Source organism: Balearica regulorum, chromosome 25 (assembly GCF_011004875.1).
Source record: "Balearica regulorum gibbericeps isolate bBalReg1 chromosome 25, bBalReg1.pri, whole genome shotgun sequence".
NCBI classification, from domain to species: Eukaryota; Metazoa; Chordata; class Aves; order Gruiformes; family Gruidae; genus Balearica; species Balearica regulorum.
Genome location: NC_046208.1, coordinates 6,088,979 through 6,112,167, shown reverse-complemented (window position 1 = coordinate 6,112,167; position 23,189 = coordinate 6,088,979). Strand labels below are relative to the sequence as shown.

The 23,189-nt window shown below is 50.6% G+C and overlaps 1 protein-coding gene across 2 annotated transcripts; it reads right to left on the bottom strand.

The window, feature by feature from the left end:
* Nucleotides 1-11,912: 11,912 nt before the first annotated feature.
* On the bottom strand, nucleotides 11,913-21,777 carry KCNA2 (potassium voltage-gated channel subfamily A member 2). 2 transcript variants are annotated; one of them, XM_075775976.1, is made up of 3 exons: nucleotides 21,691-21,777; nucleotides 20,483-20,866; nucleotides 11,913-19,787 (listed from the first exon to the last, which is right to left on the bottom strand). In XM_075775976.1, the coding sequence occupies exon 3, from the start codon at nucleotides 19,600-19,602 to the stop codon at nucleotides 18,103-18,105; it is 1,500 nt and encodes a 499-aa protein (XP_075632091.1). In that variant the 5' UTR covers nucleotides 19,603-19,787; nucleotides 20,483-20,866; nucleotides 21,691-21,777; the 3' UTR covers nucleotides 11,913-18,102. The 2 variants fall into 2 exon arrangements, with proteins under 2 accessions (XP_075632091.1, XP_075632092.1); XM_075775977.1 differs by having other exon boundaries at nucleotides 11,913-19,784.
* Nucleotides 21,778-23,189: the final 1,412 nt, after the last annotated feature.

The following is a 23,189-nucleotide window of genomic DNA, read 5'->3' as shown; positions in this document are numbered from 1 at the left end:
CAATCGTCACAAAACCAATCAGCAAATCCCCTCTTCTCTGGTCTGCAGCTCCATGCTCTCTGCTTTCCACCTGGAAAACAAGAAAATAACATCTGACATTAAAATAACGCGTGACCTTGTGCCATCTCCCAGCCCCTGGTGCAGCATCCAGCCGGGACACGAGGGGCAGCTATTTGGGATAGTTATGGCGAGGGCTCATCCGTTGGATTGGGAGCATTTGGGAGCTCATTACAGGAATCAGGGAGCCCATCCAGGGACAAACCCCATCCCAACACTGGTTTTATTTTGTTTTTATTCACAGCATGCAGGAAAACAGCATGTCCCCAGGAAGCTGCTGTGTGCCCGAGTGTTTCCTCCTGCTTCAGCATCACTTTGGTATTTTGCAACCCTTCCTGTAGGTAATGGCTTGGAGCAATTACTGCCTCCATGTCTCCAGAGATGTGCTGCTCGTGGGCCCTCAGCTGATGTCTCCCTTGATGGCCACCTCATCACCCCATGCACGGAGAGCCTGCATCTTGCCAAGGGTCTGCTTTCCTCTTTGGGGATGCACTCAGCTGCTAAAATTCTGGGCATTTTTTTCCTGGAGATTTAGGTGGGTTTCACCAGGATTGGGGGTTTTCCAGCTTTACAAGAGCGGTTTTAAATGCACCGAGTGCCCTTTGCTCTTATATTTCTCCCTGCACCAGCCTGCACATATGAAGACATGCTCATGGTTCTTCTCCTGGCAAGACTCTGGTTGCAAATTCCTTCATCATCCTCCAGTGAAAAGGGGAAAAAAAAAAAAAAAAATCCAGGAGGAGTTTTGCTGCTGGCTCCAGCACTTGCTCCACACCCCAATGCGATGTCCCAGCCACCAAGCTGTCACCCGTAGAGGGGAGACCAGCCAGCACCAGTAGCTCCCACTTCTGCTGTGGTTTAGAGCTCCATCACTGCGATGGTTTTGGGGCCATCCTTGGACAAAAACCAGGTCCACAGAGCCTGACCCTATAATCCTTCTTTTAAAGGCAATTTCTAGGCTGGAAACAGCTTTCCCGCTTCTGGAGGCTCTTTGGAGGGCTTAGTTGTTTTTCCTTCCTAGAGTAAGTGTAGAGTTTGGGACATCAAAAAGCTTTGCAGTTTGAAAATTTGTATGTGCTGTTCTCAAGCCAAGCATTTCGCTCAGTTTTAACCTTTTAAAAGCCTTTTCCCAACCAGCTCAACATTTGAAACAAAAGAAATTTTGTTATTCCAATGGGATACTTTGAAAATTTCAAATCTTTTTCCTCATCTACATTCCCAAGCCAAGACATTAATCAAAACAATATGTTCCCACAACAACAACAACAACAACAAAAGGCATTCAGTCAATGAGTCATCATTTTTCTGTGAAAAAAAATAAACATTCCCCCAGCTCCCCACTCAGGAATGGCTCTAATCTCTGCACCAGCCTCTGCGGCCAAAGCAGTTGTGGTGCGTCCTGGCCAGACAGGGGGGAGTTTCTGGGTGCAGGTGCAGGTTTAGGTTATCTGGACAGGGTTCACTCCTTCCTCTGAGGTTAATGGCAAGATCTGCAACCTTTGTGGCATCATGAACTTTACCTGGTTGGCTCATTCCACCCATCACCAGAGATTTCAAAGCCTGCAAAGGCCAAGGAAAGCATGCAGATGAACTAAGCATCAACCTGCGGGTTGGCTGGGGATGGTTTCCCAGCTCTTGGTTGCTCTTCCCACCTCTGAAAATGAAAAGAGGGGGAAATTCTCATGCACTGGGGAGATTTTACTCAGTATGTATTGAAGCACCCCATGGTGGGACATCACCCCCTTTCAGCCCAGGGACCGCACTGAGTGCAGCAGAGCACACAGGCAGCTCAGACACCCACTCCATGGGTGTTGGATGCTGGCTGGGCTCAAACTGTCCCCAAAGCCCCAGGGCCAATGGGGGGAGCCCGCTGGGCACGGGGGCATTGGCAGTGGGCCTTCACACCCCGGCACAAGGGGTGGGAGCAGGATGGAGCCTGTTGGGTGCTGGGTTCTGTTGCTGAGGATGGACCAGCTGGCCTCAGAGAAACACAGAGAGAAAGGGGGCAAAAAAAGAAAACACGAAGATTAAACCCTTGGCTGGTCAATTTTCCGCAGAAGGGCACTGGAAGGCTGACGGGTTTGCTCTGCACTAAGTGGTTTATGGATTTCCTCTAAATAGGAGGATGCAGCTGCCGGTGTTCCACACTGAGGAGGGTACAAATCTGGCGTGGGGGGACAGAGGACAGAGGTGGGGACTTCTGGCTTGGCCTCTGCCTCCTTTCTCCCCCAGCAAGCACATTTAGCAGTAGGCGAGGGGTTAATGGGGGAAGACACCCCACTGACTGCTCCTTCCCACCCAGGATAAAACCACGTCGTGCATAACCACAGACAGTGACTCACTGCAGGGGAATGGGGTTTTTAAAGCACCCACAGGACACCAAGACCTTTGGGTTTTTTTGAGGGTTTGTGCTAAAGAGACTTGCCCAAGGCCTTGTAGGAGGGAGAAAAGAGGCAGAGCATCCCTCCCTGCGATGCACGGGGCCAGGCTGGCTTGTCAGCATGATCCTGCCTTACCTTGCCCCTACCTTGGCCAAGTGCTAGCAGTGAGGACCCCAGAGTAGGCGCATTCATCCTGCTAACACCTCCACCTCAACCCACTCCAGGGGTCTGGAGTTGGACCCCATGGGTAAGTGGGTGGGCAAGGATAAAACCAGCAAGGTGGGAAAAAAGGTGAAGGAGAGATTTCTCTGATGCTTCCCCCAAGGGGAATCACACTCTGGTACCACCTAGAAGAGTTTGGAGAAGTTTCCATTTAAGCCAAGAAAATGGGGGGTGAGAGGCCTGGAGTCGGAGGAAAGTGACTAATCAATTCACTCATCATTTATTTATAAAAATGGCAGATGCGAGCATGAGCTGAACCGCTGAAGACAGCAGCCAGCTACAGTCATCGCAGGAGGATTTTGGAGGAAAAATGGACAACTGAGGCAATAGCTTTCAGAGGAAGGTCTTATCTGGAGGGTCCGATCAATAGGGAGAAGAATCATATGAGACTTCTTGTCTCTTCCAAGGCCACTGAAAATCTCCCCATCCTTCTTCCCAATGCTTTTATGAAATAAGCAGGAAGTGACTAAAAAGGAGTGGCTCTGCTCCAGGGTGAAAACATCACCAGGACATGCTGAGAAGGACATTCTTCACTCCCAAGACACTTGGGTTCAGCCCGATCTCCTTGCGGATGCTTCATTATGTCCTTTTCAGTGTCTTTTGCTCCTCTGTTGGACAAAGAAATCCTCTTGTAGACAGATCTGGTGGAGAGGACACATCTGCATAGCTTGGGAATGTGTAACCATGAAGCAGTTCCCATGGGCAGAGCCTTCAGCCAATATTAAGAGAGCAAGGAATAGAGGATACCCTTAGAAAGAACACGGACATACATGCAAAATATTCACCTCCAGGTGGAGTCTGGGGTCTCCCATGGGGCCCAAAAGGATGAGCCTCCCTGCTCCCATAAGACTTGAGCACCTACACCTTCACCACCACCCCTGTGCAGCAAAATTTCACTCTTGATGAAGCCAGAGAAACAGGACCAGGATCTCTATGCATTTTAAGGTCCATTACCTGGCAATTTAAGGTCTGAGCCTCATCAGGCACAAAATTGGAGTAAATGCAGGGACACGTGCAGGGTCAGGGCACTGGAGCAGTGGCAGAGGGGTGCTGGGGCTCTGGCAGCACTGGGAACCAAAGGCACTCTGAGCTGTGTGGTTGGGGATCAACCAGCTCAGTAGCCCAGGAAATATGTCGTTGAGCTGCCACGAAGCCCTGTCGACCCTTGCATTGCCATGGGACCTTGGAGCTCCTCTGGCTTCCTCTCGCAGCACAAGAAACCACTGCTATGAGCAGTGATGACTCAAGGATATGAGAAGATGACTTGTATTTGGTGCAGGGAAAGACAGCACCTATGGGAATCTGGAGCCCCATTGACTCATCTCCTCGTCTCTCACACGTATGGAGGCATCCCCAGGAGAACTTCATGTGGTCTTGTTGCCAAGAGCATTGTCATGGTCAGCAGAGAGAAAGAGGCCCTCCTCCACATCAATCATCTGGCTTAATTTAGACATCTGCCTTCAGGCCAGAAGAGGAATGCCTTAAAAGAACCCATTTATTTGCATTCATGGTGAAAGAAGTCAGGGAAACAAGCTCAGATGGAACATAGATGCTCACTGTCAGTGCAAGGGATGTCACACAGCAGAGCCACATGAGGACCCGGCAGTCCGCTACTGCCCACAAAACCGCTTCTCCCATGCTATGGCCAAGGCTCATGACACCCACGGCATTGTGCTGGCTGGCCATTCAACCCGTCTTCACTTGACAAGAGCTTGCCTTGGGAAATCATCTGGTCAAGTGGGCATCATGCCACCACAACAGACGGCGGCAGCACAAGCAGCTGGGAAAGCACATCCCTGGCACGCCAAAGGCACACAGCCCAGAAAAAAGCATCCAGAGGGGTCTTCTTTCTTCTCTGTAAGCATGAAAGGCACCAGCTGAGAGAGTGGGGGGGCATGTCCTCGTGGCTTCACTGTGAAAATATGGATCCAGGCATTGAGCTGGTGACGGGAAGCAGTTATAGTGATGCGAACCTCACATGTCAGCACTGCTCTGCCTGGGCATGTGTCAAAGCCTTCCCATCTCACACAGCTCCTAACAGTTAGGTCTTAATAAGGGTTTTTCAGGCATTGGTGCCCTGGAAATCTGAGTGGCATCCCTTGCACCAACAGTGAGCATCTACGGTTCATCTGAGTTTGTTTCCCTGACTCCTTTCACCACGAATGCAGAAAAATGGGTTCTTTTAAGGCATGTCTCTTCTGGCCCCAAGGCAAATGGCTAAATTAAGCTGGATGAATCATGCGGAGGAGTCTCTCTCTGCTGACCATAGCAGGGGTCCCGACACTGAGACTGAATGGAGACGCCCTCCTGGGGATGCCTCCATAAGCATGAGACATCCCCCAGGGGACCACCCGATGGGGAGCCCCAGTTCTAGGCTCTTCGCTCCCAAAGAGCACCACCACGGTGACAAATCCTCAGCTCCTGGCCACAGGGTCAGGCCCTGGGGTCAGCACAGGGCGAGAGGGTCATCTCTGCCTGGAGGGAGGTGGGGAGCAGGACAGGGGCAGGGATCGATAGGATAGTCATCTTCCTACACATCAGCAGCCTCTCAGAATATATTTAATACACTAAAACACATTCCCTCAATTTTCTATTTATGGCAAATGAATGTCTAATCCTTGAGCCGTGATGTTGCAGCTTTGTGCTGAGCCAGCAGTTCTGCTGATGCTGGTGGGGAGACAAGACGAGCTCACGGGAGCCGCAGAGCCGAATTGAGCTGCCCCCGAGCCCCTGCCAGGGAGAAACCACCTGAGCAAACCCTCTCCTTCCAGCTGAGCATCCCAGTGCCATCCCCTTTATCCTGCACAGCACCAAAGCAATGCCTGCGTTGTGGTCAAAGGTGCCTTTGCTTCTCTTTCTGGAGTTGCCAGGGGCTGTGTTCTTCCAGTGACAACTCCCACCACAGTCAAGGTGCTAGCATGCCACCTGAGAACCGCTTAAGCTAAATCCATGAGCTATTTTCCCCTATGGCATCATTACTAAGGCTGAACTAGGGCACAGAGGGGAAGGGATCTGAAACCAGTGCTCACTGGGATTTAATGGAAAGCAGTATTTTCGCCGAGCTGGTGCATGAGGCCAGCTCACCTTCAGCTGCTCCTGCCTCCCCGTGGATGCTGCAGGCAGCGTGAAGGCAAGGACAGACCTGCCTGGAGGAGGCTGCTCTGCCTGACACTGCAAGGATGGAGCTACTGCTGCTTCAGGGAGAGTCCAGGCACCTGGAGCCTGAGCTCGGACCTGCAGCCACAAGGCTATGGTGGAGGACGGTTAATGTTACCTGCCTGGCCGCCAGCCAGAGCGGGGAGGAAGACTGGAGGGGAATTTGTACCACAGAGCCGTGCCAGGGAGCTCTCGCAATGCCTTTTATCTCCATCCTTGCACAGCCTGTGCGGAGCAAATCCCTCTGGGGTGGCAGACCGAAGTCGTGGGGATGTCCACCTCCAGGGACCTCGCATCCCTTCCCATTGCAGGAAGGCTGCTGCTCACGTAAATGTGCAAATGGCCAAAAATACTGGGATTTTAACATCAGTCTGCTGCATTCACTGCAGCTGGAACAGGAATGTTGGTGGAGGAGGGGGTTACTCATGGAGAGGGGTGTCCCCCCAGCTCTGCACTGGTTTCTCAGAACCACATCCCTGGGCTGTGCAGCACGGGGAGACTTCTAGAAGCTGAATAATAAATAAAATGCCATTAGGGTGGCTGGGAGCTGAGCAGAGAGGGCCCTTGTCCTGCAACCAGCAAAGCTGCAGTAAGAGCTTCTGCATAAGGCCATTGCCTGTGCTCCGCTGCTGAAATCGCTACAGACAGTTGAGCCATCTGAATCTCTTCTTTCATAAAGCACTTTAGAGCTACTAATGAAAAGCACTGTGTAAGAGCCATGTAACGTCATCATCAGAATAATAATAGTTACTATCGATGCCTGCCTGCCTCTTGCCAGCCTTATTGGATGCCACAACCTTTTTTTTCAGTGTGTGTGTCTGTCTTCATGAAATTATGGCCTGCTATAGCAAATGCTCTGCTGTGGTTTTTTTCATCCTTAAGGGTTTCAGGGCATTACAGTAGCCCAAAGCCTTTAAAAACATTTGTGAGTAAAGTACTTTCGGCTGCCTGGCTAGGAGAGGTTATACAAGTGCAGAGCATTCTTCTTATTTGATAGAGGTCCTTCAGGGTTAAATTCTCCTTCTGCCTTTTAAAGAGTGGAAATAACCAGCATGTGAATGCTTAAGAGTGTGGATGGGACTAGTCTGGAAGTGGAAGAAGTTGCAACCATGTGGACCCCCTGTGCAGCTGCTGGAGGGAGACCAACAGCCAGCAGGACCCTCATCCCTCCATCCCTCGGAGGTGCCAGTCTCTCCGTCAAGTGCAGAGCCCCAGGTAACCCCAGCAGACCAGGCTGCTTGGTTTTAGACAGATGAAGCTGGAGAAATGGCTTCCAATCCTGCTCCTTTCCCTTGGGCCTGCCCAGCCCTCCCACAGGGATAACAGGAGGTTTGGAGCAAAGCCCTTCCACCATGCAGTGGTGGACAGGGGACAGAGGGTGGCCACAGCAAAATGGAAAAGAAAGCACCATGCTTCATCTTCCCTTTGCCCTTTCCACCTTCCAGCCTGGTTTTGCACTCCCCAGGACCCATCTCAAAGATCTCACCCAGTCTCAGGGACCTGGGACCAGCCTCCCTCACCTTCCTCTCCAGCAGCTACAGCGGGGTGATGCTCTTTCCAAATGGGATTCAGCTGCCTGTAGACATCTCCTTGGGGATGAGAGGAATTGCCTACCCAGAGATCAGCAAACAGCTTCGTTCGCTCAGGTGGGGCCCACCCAAACTGGTCCCCACGGGACCAAGGTGATCAGTGGGACCTCACCATGACCATGTCATCTCTGAAGTTCCCCCCAAGGATGACTTGGGAGTTTAGCTGGTCCATCCAACTGATCCTTTTGTAAACTTGGACAACATGGGGCTGTATGTGCTATTGCCTCATTCTACAACTCAGAAATTTATCCCTGGAGCCAAAGCTGGTGAGCAGTGAGATAAAAATGCTATTTCTGCCCAGGATTTCTGCAGCTGCCTCCAAGCATTTGCAGCCACTTTCTAGTTATTAAGGCTCAACTAGGAAGAACTGTGTTCCTTCGGCAGAGATTTGCCTTTAATTAGCCAAGGATAAAAGGACAGTGGAAGACAACCCTGCGCCTAAGCAGAAAAGGCTACACTCTCAAACGATGCGCCGTTGGCATTTTTTTGCAAGGCAGGGAGCAGGTGCCTGGCAGAATAGATTTGTTCTGCTTCCCTTGCCTGCCCCCCACCTTCACCTCTTGCTGGGTAAAAATCATGTCCTTGGGGCCTGATCCTGCCCGATGCCTGCAGAGTGGAGAGGTGACTGCGGAAGGGAGGTTGCAAAGGGTGTGGGGGCAGCTGGTGGACTGCACCTGGCTGACCTCTGTGCGGATGCAAGGAGCAGCATGACCTTGGCATCCCTAGTTCCCCAAACCCCGGCGCTGCTCTTGCTGGGAGCTGATTTTGACTGCATTAAAGCAGCAGCAAAACAAACTCGCCAGGTTCTCGCCAGCCCTGGGGTTTCTCTGCTAACCCCGATGCTGCGGTGCCTGGCTCCCTATGAACACAGAAAGTCGTCCTTCAAACCAATAATCTCCCAAAGAGTCATCTGTGGAGCATCATGCAGTTCGGGCTTGGATCAATGCCCCCGGATCCTGTGCTCATCAGGGGTGGTGAGCAAGCTTTGCCCCAATGACAGCAAGCCACAGAGAGCAGGACGGGGACAAACCTTCTGCTGAGCCTTCGGGAAATCTCCCAGACATCCTGGACCCAGCTTCTTCCACCATTTTTAAGGATAAAAAGCTGAGACAACATGACGTCCAAGCAGGACCTCAGCACACCAGGCTGAGAAAAGCAGCTGGGTGCCTGCCTTCCCCAGGAAATTGGGGTAACATTGGAGCAAGGGGCCTAAATATTGGGGTAGCTCTAAATATTTGGGTAGAGCTGGCTTTAATCCTTGAATCACACCTTATTTTGTCTGCCCTAATGCTTCATAGATCCAGGACCTCAGCAGACTCAATTCTGCATCTGTAAAAGTGTAGGTCTATGTTTCTTTAATACATCCAGATATTGCTCTCATTTGCCTCAAGCTCCCCTTCTGCCCTGTACACCATGCTGGGGTGTGGATGAGAGCACTGCTCCCAGGAATAGGTTTTTCAACACCCAGCACAAATGCAAAGGAGGGAGAAGAAGGAGTAAGAGAAAGTGGGAAGGAGAAAGAGGGACCTGGCCTGATTTCCAGAGCTGCGGGATAAATGTGCATCTCAGCGAGAGCTGTGCAAGCGCTGAACCTTTGCCTAGAGGTTACCTAAAGATAGGCTGCGGGGGCCCCGCTTCACACACCCACCCTTGCACATTTTTTGCACCCAGCTGCTTGGTTAAGGTTACTCCAAATCGACGGCACTGCAGCAGTGATGGTTCAACTCTGCATCAGCTCCCGCCTGAGCCCCAATGGCCCAGATATCCACAGAGCGTCACCGGGAGGGTGGCAGCATCCCGAGTGCGGGATCATTTTCCCTTCCCAGCTCTCAGCATCTTATTTAATAGCCTCTTTGCAGCTCTGCTCTGGGGGATGCTTTCAGGATCCAAGTGCCCACTTTGCCAAATGGAAGCGGACTCACTAACAGGCAGCCAGGAGGGCTAAAAATTCCCGCATGTCCCTGGGGCACACATGATGGGCTGTGATGGGCTGTAATGGGCTTTGAGCAACCTGAGCTTTCCAGGACAAGTAACAGAGGGAGTGCTTTCTTGGTGCTTGAATCTTTCCCTTCCTCGACATAAATGAGCAGGATTTTGAGGGCTTGAGCCCCTCAGCAGAGAGAGGAGCTTTTGCAAAAGCATGCGGTGTGGTCCTCCCCACACCGAAGAGCATCACTATATCACCTTGGAGACCTCTTTAATTTAAGAGCCGGAGTGGACCTGCCAGGGATCTTGTGGGGTTTCGCCTGGCAGAGAGGCAACACTCGGAGAAGAAAGTGGAGGAAAGTAGGTCATTTAGCACAGGCGTAACCAGCCAGGCTACGCTCAGCAGGAATCAGCTGCTCGCCACAGTCGGGATTGCAGGCTGGGAGCCACCGATCACGGGGCCAAAAGGGCTGCCCAAGCACTGGGAGGTCTCCGTGTTGGACAGTGTAATTCTTCCATCCCTCTTCTTGTCTCTTTGAATGGTGTAAAAGCACAAGCAGCTTGGCTGGCAGGAGGATGCAACACCCCGATGGTGTCTCCTGCATCTTCCAAGCATGGCTGGGATGGTGCAGCACGCTGATAGACCGTCAGTTTAAAATAATTACTGTATCTGCCTCACAGCCTTCTCCTGCCATCTCTTCAGAGAGCCTGTGCAGAGCAGACTATTCTGCAAACTCCTTGTAACACCTTGTGTTTAGCTATTTATAAGCCCACAAGCCAAAGGGACACAGAAAAGGAAAGAGTTTGCATCTGCCAAAGCCGGCTGGAGCTTTTCCTGGGCTTGGAAGCGGGGCTGAGGAACACAAACCTGCTCAGTTTGGGGATTGCTTCCGTTCAGTGTTATAGCAAATACTATGGCATTTCGCTCAGGATGCATCTTTCATAAATACTTATGTACCCAAATGATTTTCCACACTTAAATGTTCAGAATTGACTGCTCTTAAATACCTCCTCTCCTGCTAACAACATCCATCCACGGGTTCAGCCACCCATTTAAGTATTTTTGCTGCCCCAATAATGAACTAAGCTTTGTGATTTGCTGGGTCCTTGGAGACAGCTTAGCAAGCCGTGTTACAGATGGGGAAACTGAGGCACGGAGTGAGACATGACATCCCCTTGGTCACACAGTGGCTTTCCTGGTAGAAGTGACACTTGAACCCAAGGACTCTGACTTTGAGCCCATGTTAGGGGCTTCTCCATGACCGATATAAGGGAACTTAGGGGTGGAGATGGAGATTTAATACTGCTGTGCTACCCCTTGGGTTATTCCTCCTCTGTGGGTAGTGGACAGGCAGCTACATCTGAGACCAAGGAAACTCTTTGGAGGTGGGAAAGCAGCTGGAGAAAGCAATGGTATGGTGGGCATGGCCATAAGCTTGCTGTGGTCATGGCCAGAGTAGGACATTTTCTAGGGAGTCTGGGTTGTCACCATTGCAAGGGAAAAAATGGTTCCTCAATATGTGGAAGCAAAAAATAGCAAATCCCTGTATGAAGCTCTGGTTCAGCTTGCTCAGTTCATGCTCTCTCCAACTCGGCTGGGACCATCCCAGTGTGACATGAGAGGAGGAAAACCATGGACCCAAAACCCAGCTGGGGAGTCCCTGCAGGCAGCAAGGACTGTACAATTAAAACCAATCTCTTCTCCTTATGATTTACTCTCCATCCCATGAGCACAGAGTAGGTGGGCTACCTTGGCTCTACCCTGCAAGAAGGGAAGCCCAGAGCAGCATCCTGGCCTGTGAAAGCCACCAAGCAAATGATCAAACCTTGGAACACAAGTACGCAGTGCCCCCATCGCCTTCCCTCCTCCTTGCTGCCCCAAGACACTCATAGGAGATGAGAAGACAAAACCGCAGGAGAAAATACTGCTATGGTTGCTCCCTGGGGATGGAGCAAACAAACCATTCCTCTGCAAGAGGAGATGACACTGTCCCCAGAGAGTCCATCCCCATTCCCTGCTGGAGATCCTACTAGGAGACACCTCTTGTGACCTCGCAGAGGATGTGCTACTCGAACCATCCCTGCCTGTTTGCTTCTCCCTCTTCCAAGACGGATTGCCAGCTTAAAAAAATACCTGTTGGGTGCCTGCGAGGTTTCTTGAGAGCCAGTTTATCCCCCAGCACCAATCATTCCCCATTACCTGCACAGACATGGCCAATATCCAAGTTGGTGGAGTGGGAAACAATGGGGAATGTGGGCTTGACCAGCCCCTCCCTCTGAGCTGCTCCTGGAGGTTTTTTTGGAGCAAATCCCTTGGAGGGGTCCCATACACACCGTGCAGCATGTCCATCCTCACCAGTGCCCATCACAGAGACCCATCAGCCCCTCCCAGGGGATTTCCCCCTCCAACAGCCCCTGCAGAGCAGCTGGTGATGGAGCATAAACTGATTTTTCCACAGTTCAGGCTGTTTCTTTCTTTTCTCACAGAAGGTTTAGACATACAGAAAAAAATACCCAGTCTACCAAAAATACAGTTGCTTTTCTTCTCCCCCCTCCACAGAACTGATATCAAAATAACTCCTCAATAATATACATATTTATTTTCTCTTAATTAGTGCTGATATTTACAAAAATTATGATACTCTGTGAAGAATAAATTATATACACTCATGATAAACCAGACAGCAAATGCTCATTTGGAATACATATGTACACAGATCTGTATACCTATATACAACAGTCAGCCTTATTGACTCAGGTGCCTCTCAGCCCGTAGATCCACCTGACCCCCAGGACACCCTCGTGTCGTCAATAAGAGCAGTAATGTCTATACACACTGTGCAATTCGGGTACAGCTGGTGTCTAAATTTTAGTCTAGCAAACGCATGGTTAAATGACTTGAAATTCCCACGAGTCCTCCTTTAACAGTTTATAGGCCTCTCTCCATTCCTGGTCCCATTTCTCCTGTAACCATGGAAACAAAAGGTTTAGCTCCAGCATCCTTAGGATGAGTCCTTCTTGGATTTCCTCTTCCTATCGATTCACTCAAATTAGGCACCGCACGCAGGGTTGATCCAATACCCATTTTTTCCCCTTGCACTTTGGTGTATGACATTGGAGGACAAGAGCGCGGTCTCACGCAATGAGAGAGCAAGTGCAAAGGGATAATTACAGTCTTATAGGCAGCAGAAAAAAATAAAAAACCCCCCAAAACCAAAAGAAATAAAAACCCAAAAGATCAACCCCAAGCTCAGAACAGCTAGGCAGGGCTGGGGAGGGGATGTGGTCCCCACATGAGGGTCCACATGTGTGGACCGTGTGTGGTTACATGATGTCCAGCAGCTCCTACAAGATAAATTGTCCCCCCCCATGCCTGGAGGTAAAACATGGATAGAGAATTTATCTCTCATCACATTTAACTGGGCTGGGGGATCTCGTCCCCAGGTGTAAATCAGTGCTGTGCTCTCAGGGATGATTTACATCACCGGAGGCTGGTCCCTCTCCCTGGCAATGGGGTGCGGCAGAATCCGAGCACCTGTTTCTGAGAAGAGGGGATGAAATTTGGGCAGCCAAATGCAGTAACATCATGGGGAGACTGAGGCCACGGGGTGCCTTTCAGATAGGGGCTGGGGAAGGGCACTGCTTTGGCCAGAGGCAGGACAGTGGCTGGTGCATGGGAGGGACCCTTGTCCCCCCTTGGGGTTCCTGTTGGGGGGCAGCAGCTGGTCCCCAACTGGAGGGACCAAGGGATGTGCTAGATGCAGAGAAGGTTGAATGCTGCCAGGGGTGTGAGGAGAGATCCACAGCCTTTTCTGGGCACAAAGTGAAATGGTTTGGGGCTGACTCCTCCTCTCTTTGCCCCTCAGACCCTTTTGCCCTAGCAGCATGCTGACCAGCCCCCACTGACCAAAGAAACTGCTTGCCTCTCCCCACCCCTCCTCATGGATGTAGATTCCAAGATAAACACACCCCAGCTCCAAAACAGGCAGATGCTTCTTGCCACCACCCCGGGACCCAAAGCTAGCATGGTTCAAGGGACTTACAATCCATCCATCACAAAAAAACCCCCTGAAAAACCCCACCTGTTGTGGCACAGTGCTTGCATCTCAAACAAATCCCTTCGACTTCTGCTTGGCTTTGCCTGTGGAGTCACAGAAATGGTCATGACGGACCCAAGCTGGGGATTCAGGATCCAGAGCAGAGATGGTGCAAAGCTGCTGATTTGCAGAGGGATGCGTGGAACCGGATGCCACCAGCCCCTCGGGGTACCCCTACTTCCAAGGGGAGATCCAGATCTCCTTCTTTGCTTGGGCCTCTCCCTAAGTGTATTGCAAGCTCTGGAAAAGCTACAAGACTTTGGCAGCAATGTCAAGGGCTGACCCAGGAATTATCTGATAACAAAGCAAGGCCCTTCCTGAAATACCTCCTCCTCCTCCGTCTTTTTCTCTCCTTCTGTGTATTTATGCACAAATATGCCCATATTTATACACCCACATGCTGCACTCTCATAACACCAATCTAGAGATCCTTTTCTTCATATAGCTCAGTAATCAAATCTGTAGGACTTCGACACAAACCATCACTGCAGAGATTAGTTTTCCTGATAAAACACGTTGGTCCACACAGATAATTTGTCCCTAGAAGCTCTAGTCACTTGGTGGTGTCCAGCCAGTATATGAGCCTCAACCCATTGCCCTTAGCAGAGATTTTGAAAGGTATTAAAGGGCTGGTGGGTTGCTTGCAGGCTTGGGCATGTGGTTGGGTGTTAGAAGACAACCCACACTGTAATCACTGCTTTCCATCTCTCCAAAACCACAGTACAAAGGATAAAACTAAAATACAGGTGCTGTCTCCTCTGGGTGCCAGCCCAGGGGCACCTCCACAGACCAGAGAGCTTCAGTCCTCCATCTCACCCCTGGAGAAAGGCAAACATCTCCACGGTAGGAGGAAAGGAACCAGACCAGCTACATTAGGTGGCCTGATGCAATCTAATGTAGATAGCAAGACTCTCCACTTCCCTGGTCCCTAATTTAGCATCCTCTGTCTGAGCCACTTTGCAGCTCATTTTTGCACCCTTTCAGACTCAAGGGGAGTTTTGAATGCTCAGCATCTCCACAGAAACAGGCCCAGAATCAAACCATATTCCTCAAGAAAAAAAAAAAAAGGAGAAAAAAGACAAAAAGAAGAAAAGAAAAAAAGAAGAAAAGAAAAAAAGAAGAAAAAAGAAAGAAGAAAAAAGAAAAAAGAAAAAAGAAAAAAGAAAAAAAAATCACAGTCTCCTCCTGAAAACTGGTTCAAGATCACATCAGTGAGTCAGAAGCAAAGCTAGAAATAGCACTAGAGCTCCGACCTGCAGGCACAAATCCCATTAAAGGCTAGAGGGAAAACCATTTCTCTGTGTGTGGGAGAAACCTGGACCCTTCTGCTTCATGGGGCCTGACAGGTTGCTTCCAGCCACGGCCCCCACAGACCTTTATCGCCCTGAACCAAGCATCCAAGTGCTTATCCGAGTGTTTTCCCCATTTCCCATACATGGTGCCAAGGGCAGCACAGAGATGCTTTCTCACCAGGGCTTGTTTTCCCCAGGAGCATCTGCCTGGGTCAATGCAAAAGGTGCAGGTTCCATCCTAAGGAAGTGATCAGCTGTGCTGGCCCCTGCCATGGGGACAGATGTCAGCTCACATCGGTGATGACAGGCGGAAGGTGGCCTCTTGCTCTTTGGCCCCACTAATCCCTGTGATGCAGCTCTGGGGCTTCCCAAGGCAGCCGGGACCCCCCAGCTCGGTAAATGGGTTTGGATGTGCCTGATCCTGCTCACGGACCTTCCCTCCCCTCCTGCCCAGCCTCGGAAACCCTACGGGGACACCGTGCCCAAAACACCACCTCCCCAAAAACCCCATGATCTTCCTCTTTACCAAAGCACAACAGCTCTCACGGTCCCAAGATGCACCCAATACTTTGGCAAATGCTCCCCTCAAATCATCCAACGCCCACAGGCATTAAACAACCGGGCGCTTTGCAAAGTCTCATTGAGTGCAAGCATCCTTCCAAAAAACCTGCAGCAAACTGCCCTCAGTGCTTTCCCGCACACCAGAGATGGGATCACCCAGTGCTAGGGGCACCCGTGGGTTGGTGGGCAGCATCCTGGGGCATCGAGCAGCTTCCCCGTGCAAGCTCACATCCCCACGCACCCACGACAAGCTGGATCGATGGAAGTTGGCCAACCTCCCTGGGAACTGCACCGGAGCTGGTGGCTCACGCCAGCCCATCCCATTTTACAGGATGAGTTTCAGAAGCAGAGCTTTATTGCTTTCAGTTGCATCACTTTTTTTTGTGTGTAAGATGTTAATGGGCTTCAGGGGCTCCTGTTTCAGAGGCGCAGCAGCAGAGAGGGAGGAGAGGGCTCCGAATATAACAAGATGTAATTAAAGACAGGCCGGGGGCCCCATGCTGCATGGTGCTGAGCACCTTTGAGACACAACGCATTGATGCTGCTGGTCCTCTGCACCAAGCAGAAACCAGGACTCTCGTGCACTAATTGTGGACGCTTGGTATTAATTATAGCCAGGCCTGAATCAATCAATAAAATAAAAATGAGGAGTGATTCCACCTGGCTGAGTGGAGTCTCATCAGCACGAGAGATGGATCCAGCCCTAAAGCAGCATTTTGAACCATTGCTGTAGAATACGCTAGCACCGTTTATTTTATTGTTATTAGTATGGTTTTCCTCTCTGAGCTCGGGAAGGGTCTGACTGACCTCCCTCACATGCCCTGCGATGGGGTTCCCTCCTTGTGCCCATACTTCACTGCAGTGGTACCGCACTGACCCTGCCCTAATTCAGCCCAAATTCACCCCAACTCAACAGGCTGCTAAACCCCATCCCGTACCCCAGGGAGGCTTTGCTCGACCATCACCTTGGAAGAGGTTTGCATCCCTCTCCCCAGACCTGGCAGAGGAACAGGGCGCCATTCCCTGGGGATTGTCAGCAATGGCGGGGGCGGGGGGGGGGGGAACAGAAGGAAATCTGGGTGGGGATGGGAAAAGCAGACCAGATCCCCCTGGACCAACAGCTCCCACCCATCCCCAAATAACATCAGGGATGAAGAAGAAACAGAGACAACCTCAGTGTCTCTGCACCTCAACTCACCCCTCCTAAAAACCTTGGAAGAAGGCAAAGCAAAGGTTCAGAGGTGCCAGCTGGGATCCAGCCCACCCTCAGCACATCCATAAAGGAATAAACCACCAGCCCTGAGGCTCTACATGGATGAAAAGGAGTTTTCCAGCCCAGAACGCACCCTGCCCTGCTGATCCCACGGGCACCACAGGGCTGGTTGTCCTGCTCCAGCCCTTGTCCCACCATTCCGGCACTCCTAAGCGAGGAAGTCCCCGATGCCCCAAGCGCTCACATTTGCTGAGGATTCAGCCCTATAGTCGCTCTCTAAATATCTATATACACACACACAATAATTATATGGGAAATGGCTGAAAATTGCTGAACAAACAAGTCAGGAGAGCCGATACCTGCTATTCCACCTGCTCCTTGTGCCCTCTCCAATCCGCTGTGGTTTCTGCTCATGACACCAAGATTAATGACTAATTACTCGCCCCATAATGAGTGCAGGTATTTAACTTTCAGCTCACCTTCCCTCGCTTGCATTAGTTGGCTCTTGTGTCTGGATGCTCGGACACTCAGGCTTTGCCTTGCCCTGTTATGTATCAAACTGTTGTCAGCACATGCCTTCCCCATCCAGTTTTTAAATATAATGGAGATTTTTTAACTTCCATGAATCTCCTTCGAGCCACCGGAGAATCTATAAACACTATAAACATGAATACTGTATAGTCTACTAAGAAAATATATATTTGTGTGTGTATTAAATATTCAGATTCATGCAACAAATATCCATGCAGCTGTACTGTATTACTGGTTAAATTTCACTGCAGTATAAATATATTATAGGCCACAGCATAGTTGCTCCAGTTTTATATATAGATATAAAAAAAGATGCTTTTTCCAACTCATTTTCAATGTGTCAGTGGAGGTGTCTTTGGTGATCCTGGAAATATGGGTGATGGAAGTGTCATCTAAATAAATAAATAAAATCCAAGCACTTGATTTATTTACTTGTCCCTCCTGATGCGTAGCATAGAAAATTTAAGATTTAATAAATAATGTGCCGTCATACTAATTATCCCTCCCCTGGGCCTCACACTGGCATACTGCAGTGGCTGAAACTATTGCAGCATGCAGCATTTTCAGTTATGAAACATGAGCCTGGGCAATGCGTTTGCACTTGGCATTCCCGGGGCAGGAACCCGAGCCTTCAAGCAATTTGGACACACGACTGCATCTTCCCTTCATTAAGCTCTGCCTGACCCTTCCCAGCCGTTCCCCGTGCCTGGAAGCTGGCTGTCACCCAGCTCCATGGGACAGGGACCGGCATTTGTGGTACCCCGGGGTAGCCCGGACCTGCTCCCACCCCCCAGCATCCTCATCCCATTGCTCGAAATGCCCAACTGCTCCGTATCTTTGGAAACCCACAAACCTGGGATGGGAGAAGGGAAACAAAATGGTTGTTTGGGTTTGGGTTTTTTTGCATGAAAGCTTATTCAGGGTGGAAATCAAAGGTTAAAAGTCACTTAGCTATTGCTTCCCATGCAGAACCAAATATACACCGTAGAAAATACTGTATTAACTACAATGCAGAGCAGCACTCAATATCTGCAATTGTTCCACTTCAGCTTTAAATACATTACTAGATTTTAGCAACTAGACATCAGTTAGCATTTTGGTGATATTCACATAGTTTGTGTTAGCTAGGGTGCAATTGGCTGTCTTTAAGTTCTCCTCCCTGAAATCCTCATTGCTATTGTTTACGCCTTCCTGAATCTCCATATAATCAGACTTACTAATAGTAGAGGCACTTCTGCTTTTCTTTAGGTCAGGGGAAGAGGGGATCTTTGGGCAGCTGGTTACTTGCAAATATTGAGCCTGCTCCTCTCCCTCTGTCTCCCGGTGGTAGAAGTAATTGAAGTTAGACACTATGACGGGCACTGGTAAGGCAATCGTTAATACGCCAGCGATGGCACACAAGGAACCCACTATTTTCCCCCCGATGGTCGTGGGGACCATGTCTCCGTAGCCAACAGTCGTCATGGAAACCACAGCCCACCAGAAGGCATCGGGGATGCTCGGGAACTGGGACTCGCTCTCGTCGGCCTCAGCAAAGTAGACGGCGCTGGAGAAGAGAATGACGCCAATGAAGAGGAAAAATATCAAGAGGCCCAGCTCCCGCATACTGGCCTTGAGAGTCTGCCCCAGGATCTGCAGCCCCTTGGAGTGTCGGGAGAGCTTGAAGATCCTGAAGACCCGCACCAAACGGATGACTCGAAGGATGGCTAGGGACATGGCTTGCTGGCCTTGCTGACCATCCTCCGGCTTCTCAGCCAGCTCCGTCCCTAAGGTGATGAAATAGGGAATGATGGCTACAATGTCTATAATGTTCATGATGTTGGTAAAAAACCCAGCCTTGCTGGGGCAGGCGAAAAACCTCACCAAGAACTCAAAGGAGAACCAGATGATGCAAAGTGTCTCCACAATGAAGAAGGGGTCTGTGAAAGAAGTTGACTGCTGGTACCCCATGCTGCTGTTGGAGTAGGGGGGATGGCTCAGCCCACTGCTGTGCATGTCTTCATTCTCATCCCGAAAAATGGGCAATGTTTCCAGGCAAAAGCTGACGATGGAGATCAAAATCACCATGACAGAGACAATAGCTATAATCCTGGCAGGGCCTGAGCTCTCGGGGTACTCAAACAGCAACCACACTTGTCTCTGAAACTCGTTCTCAGGCAATGGTCTTTCCTCTTCTTTGATGTAGCCTTCATCCTCCCGAAACATCTCCATCGCTTCTTCCCCCAGTTCATAGAAACGAATCTCTTCTGAGAAGATATCTAAGGGCACGTTAACCGGCCTCCGCAACCTACCACCAGACTGGTAATAGTACAAAATTGCATCAAAGCTGGGTCTGTTCCGGTCAAAGAAATACTCATTCCGGAGTGGGTCAAAATATCTCATTCTCTTTTTAGGATCCCCTAGTAAGGTCTCTGGAAACTGGGCTAATGTCTTGAGCTGTGTCTCAAAGCGCAGACCCGAAATATTGATGACCACCCTCTCGCAGCATTCATGGTCGGTCTCAGGGTTATACGTGTCCTGCGGGTGACCGGGAAGAGCTGCAGCTTCATCTGCAGGATCTCCGGTAGCAACTGTCATATTGGGGTTTAAAAGAAATCCTTATGCTAAACTCTTCCCAGTGCCCAGTGGTGGGATCGGATTCAGGGCAGGGCTACTATCCTGCAGAAGGACAGGTACGTAGGTTTGGAAGTGTCTCATGAAAAGGCGAAGGGATGATAAAAGAAAAGAGGAAAAAAAAAAAAAAGGAAAGAAAATTGCCCCTGCTGAGAAAGAGAGAGATGAAATAAAGTTGGGGGGAGGAGAGCAGCTCCCTTCGCTAACATGTCTATGCCCTTCCTCGGGGGGGTTAATTTGCCTTCTTTGGGACAGAGTTCAAAAACTCCCATCTAAAACCATTAGGTGGAAGAGAGAAAACACCTGAGGAACCGTCACCTATTCAAAACCAGCGTGGAAAACCTGGTGTTGGCAAACCAGAACTTTTTTTTTTTTTTGGCTAAAAACAAAAATTCCAATTTATTAAAAAAAAAAAACAACAAAACACAAAATGAGGGGGAAGGGAAGAGAAAGAAAGGAAGAAAAATAACCCCATCCAGCCCTAAAGTGGCATGGGGACCCTGCAGGGTGCCGGGGAGAGGCAGACCAGGCTCAGCTCATTTCCAGACATGCAGCTAAGGGTTAACATTTAACCGTGCAATTTCAGGCAATCTACCCTGCTAACGGGCTCCGGTTTTAAGTTCGACACCTTCCCAATCCTCTTGCCCTGGCCATAAAGCGGTGAGGAGACATGCTGCCCTCCCTGCCTGCAGCCAACCAGGCAAGCTTTGCGGCTGCCTGAATTCGTAGCCACGGATGGAAGCTGCCCCACAGACCGCTGCAGTCCCCCTCCTCAACCGCTGGTGTCCCGGCTCCTGTCATCCTCTGCAAACCACCATGGCACACAGAAAACAAATCACATTACCTGGAGAAGCCAAATCTTAGTGTCTCTTAGTAACACCGATTATCTGACCCTGGGGAAATCCTAGAGAGAAATACAGGCTTCCAAGATCCCCATAATTTCCTCTCTCTTCAAAGTTAAAAATAATGGTGAGTCATCGTAGAAAAAGGAGAAGGGACATAAAAGGGGTTAGATTCCCAGATGGTGGAAGTCAGATCTTGTAATGGTTTGGACTGGAGAGAGAGAGAAAGAGAGACAGAGAGACAGACAGAGTCTTCTTGGTAGCTGTTGCAGATCTGCACTTCAGGGCAGATGAGCGTCTGTCTGATGCCTTCGGTACGACGGTGAAAAGATGCTAAGCTCAGCAAAACCCGATGTCCCCAGTGTCCTCGGGAGGTGTGGCATCCCCTGGAAAAAACACCAAGAAGGTAACGAGCTGCTGGGGGCTTGAAAGGAGCATCTGCAAAGCCCCAGCTGCTCCAGGTACCCCCTTTTCCCTCCCCGCGAGCTGTTTGCCCGCTGCCTGGCCAACCTGCACTGCAACACGAGAGGAGGGCGAGAGCGCGCTAGCGGCAAGGCGGAAAAAACCAGAGCCCCATCTCCCTCCGCTCTCGCTCAATGCCACGGCATGCAGCGGGGCCGGGCTGCCCATGGGAGCCGGTGCCAGGCGAAGGGGAGGGGGGGGAACAGCGCAGCCCCCCCCTCGGCTGCCGAGGCTCTGCAAAGCCACGGTGGGTTCTGCCGAGCACCCAGGAGTCGGTGGTACCCACTGGGTGCAGTGCCCACGCCATCGTGCCGCATTCCTGGGTGATTCGGGAGACTCCAGCTTCATCCGCGAGACTGAACCCCCCACCGGTCCCTGTTTCCCCCCCCCCCCCCAAGGCCACCTGCCCCCCCCAGATGGCTCCGAGGAGCCTTGAGCATCATGGGCCCGACCATGGGATCCACGCGACCTGTATCCGCCCTCCCCATCCTCCCCAAAGCCAATCCCCCCAGCCGACCCACCCCCGTGGGAATTCGACTCCGGTGGGCAAAATTTCTCATGGGGATATTGAGGCTCTGGCCCCAGTCTCTGCTAGGTCATCAGCATCCCTGCTCCTAACGAGCACTCATTTAGATCATCCTGCATTTCCTTATACTGTGGAGATGCTCAACCCAGAGAGGTCCAAGCAACCTCTCATTTTTTCCTTTTTTTTTTTTTTCCTCCCATAGAGAAAAAAAACCCCTCTAACCTCCCTTCTTCAGCTCCAACTCCACTTGTCTACTTTGAGCCAGGATTACAAAACTGGGTAGGGGAGGCAGGTGGAAAATAACCCTGTGGTCCCAATCTCCTTGGCAAAGATTTCAGCCGTCTCCAGGCCATTTATGCCTGTTGGTTCCTCTCCTCATCACCCGAGATGCAAATATTGCTGCAGATCCCTCTTTTCTTGGAAATTTCCCTCTTCCGTGCAACCTCCTCTCCCTTCTCCTTATGCACTAGAAAAAATAGTACAACCCTGACAGGGCTTGCAGTATTCAACCGCTTCGCTTAACCCTTTTCTGCCAGGCCCAGAGGAGAGGAGGTTGCATTTGTCCCAGTTTTTCTCCTTTTCCTGCCTTTTCTCTCCACTGCTCGCTCCCCAGTGGCTGGCTCAGGAGTTTGCCTGGATTTGACCTTCCCTGGTTCCTCTGAGCATCATGCTAAAACACCACCAACACCATCTTTCTGCTGCTGCAAAAAATATCCAGCAGCCACAAACCCCCATTTCACCAAAAATCAACCAACCTTGATTTTTTTTTCCTAAATAGTTTTTCTCCTGCCTGTAAACTCTCTCCTCCCCTTTCTCCCTTCCCCAAACACTCCAGGTTTGTTTAACAGCACAGAGATTTACATTTTGTTTTTAACATATTGATTTTTATTTGACATAAGGTCTAGGCTTCTCCGTCTGAGTCCAAATCCAAGCGGTGATGCTTGGTGCTTATCGGAGATGGTTGCAGCATCATCTGAGTTGACATCACACATCCCAGCACTTGCTTTCTCCTACTTTCTCCCCATCACATGCTTTCCTGGCAAACACCCCCCTCCCCAAGTATCTTTGGGGTTAATTCATGCAAATGTGGGGGTTGGAAGGGAGGGGGAGCATGGAGGAGGTGAAGAAGATTTGCCCAAAGACCCTTAATTTTCTCCCTGCCTGCACAGACCACTGCAGGCAGGAGCCATGCCTGCATTTCGGAGGGGTGAGATTTCAGGTTGCACGCCTTGAGGACAAGGTCGTGTTTGCAACTAAAACACGAATCCCTCCATTTGCACAGTTTATGCCAGGCTGGATTTAAGCAGGGCAGTGGTGGGAAGGGGGGGGGGGCAGGATGCAAAGTGGGGAGGAAGCAAAAAAGGCACCAACTTACAATTGGCTCTGCAGTCAGGCATGCAGTGAATGCACAAGCAGCCGCTCTGCTCCGCGCTGCTGCCGGCACCTCTCACCTACGGCCCCCCAAACTCGTACCCCGGGGGTCAACCTCCGAAGGCAGCAGTCTCACCATGAATATTCATAAGATTAATATGAGCGTCTTCCCCCCCCCCCTCCACCTCCCTCCTCCCAAGCAAGAGACCTAGATTTCAACCACTGGGAAATAATCATATCCCTGGATACGTGATGCTGCTTTACCGTGCGGCTCCGATCCATACCATATTCTTGGTAATAGCCTGGATCTGCTCGGGGAAATCGGAGCGGGGGGAGAGAACCACCAGCTC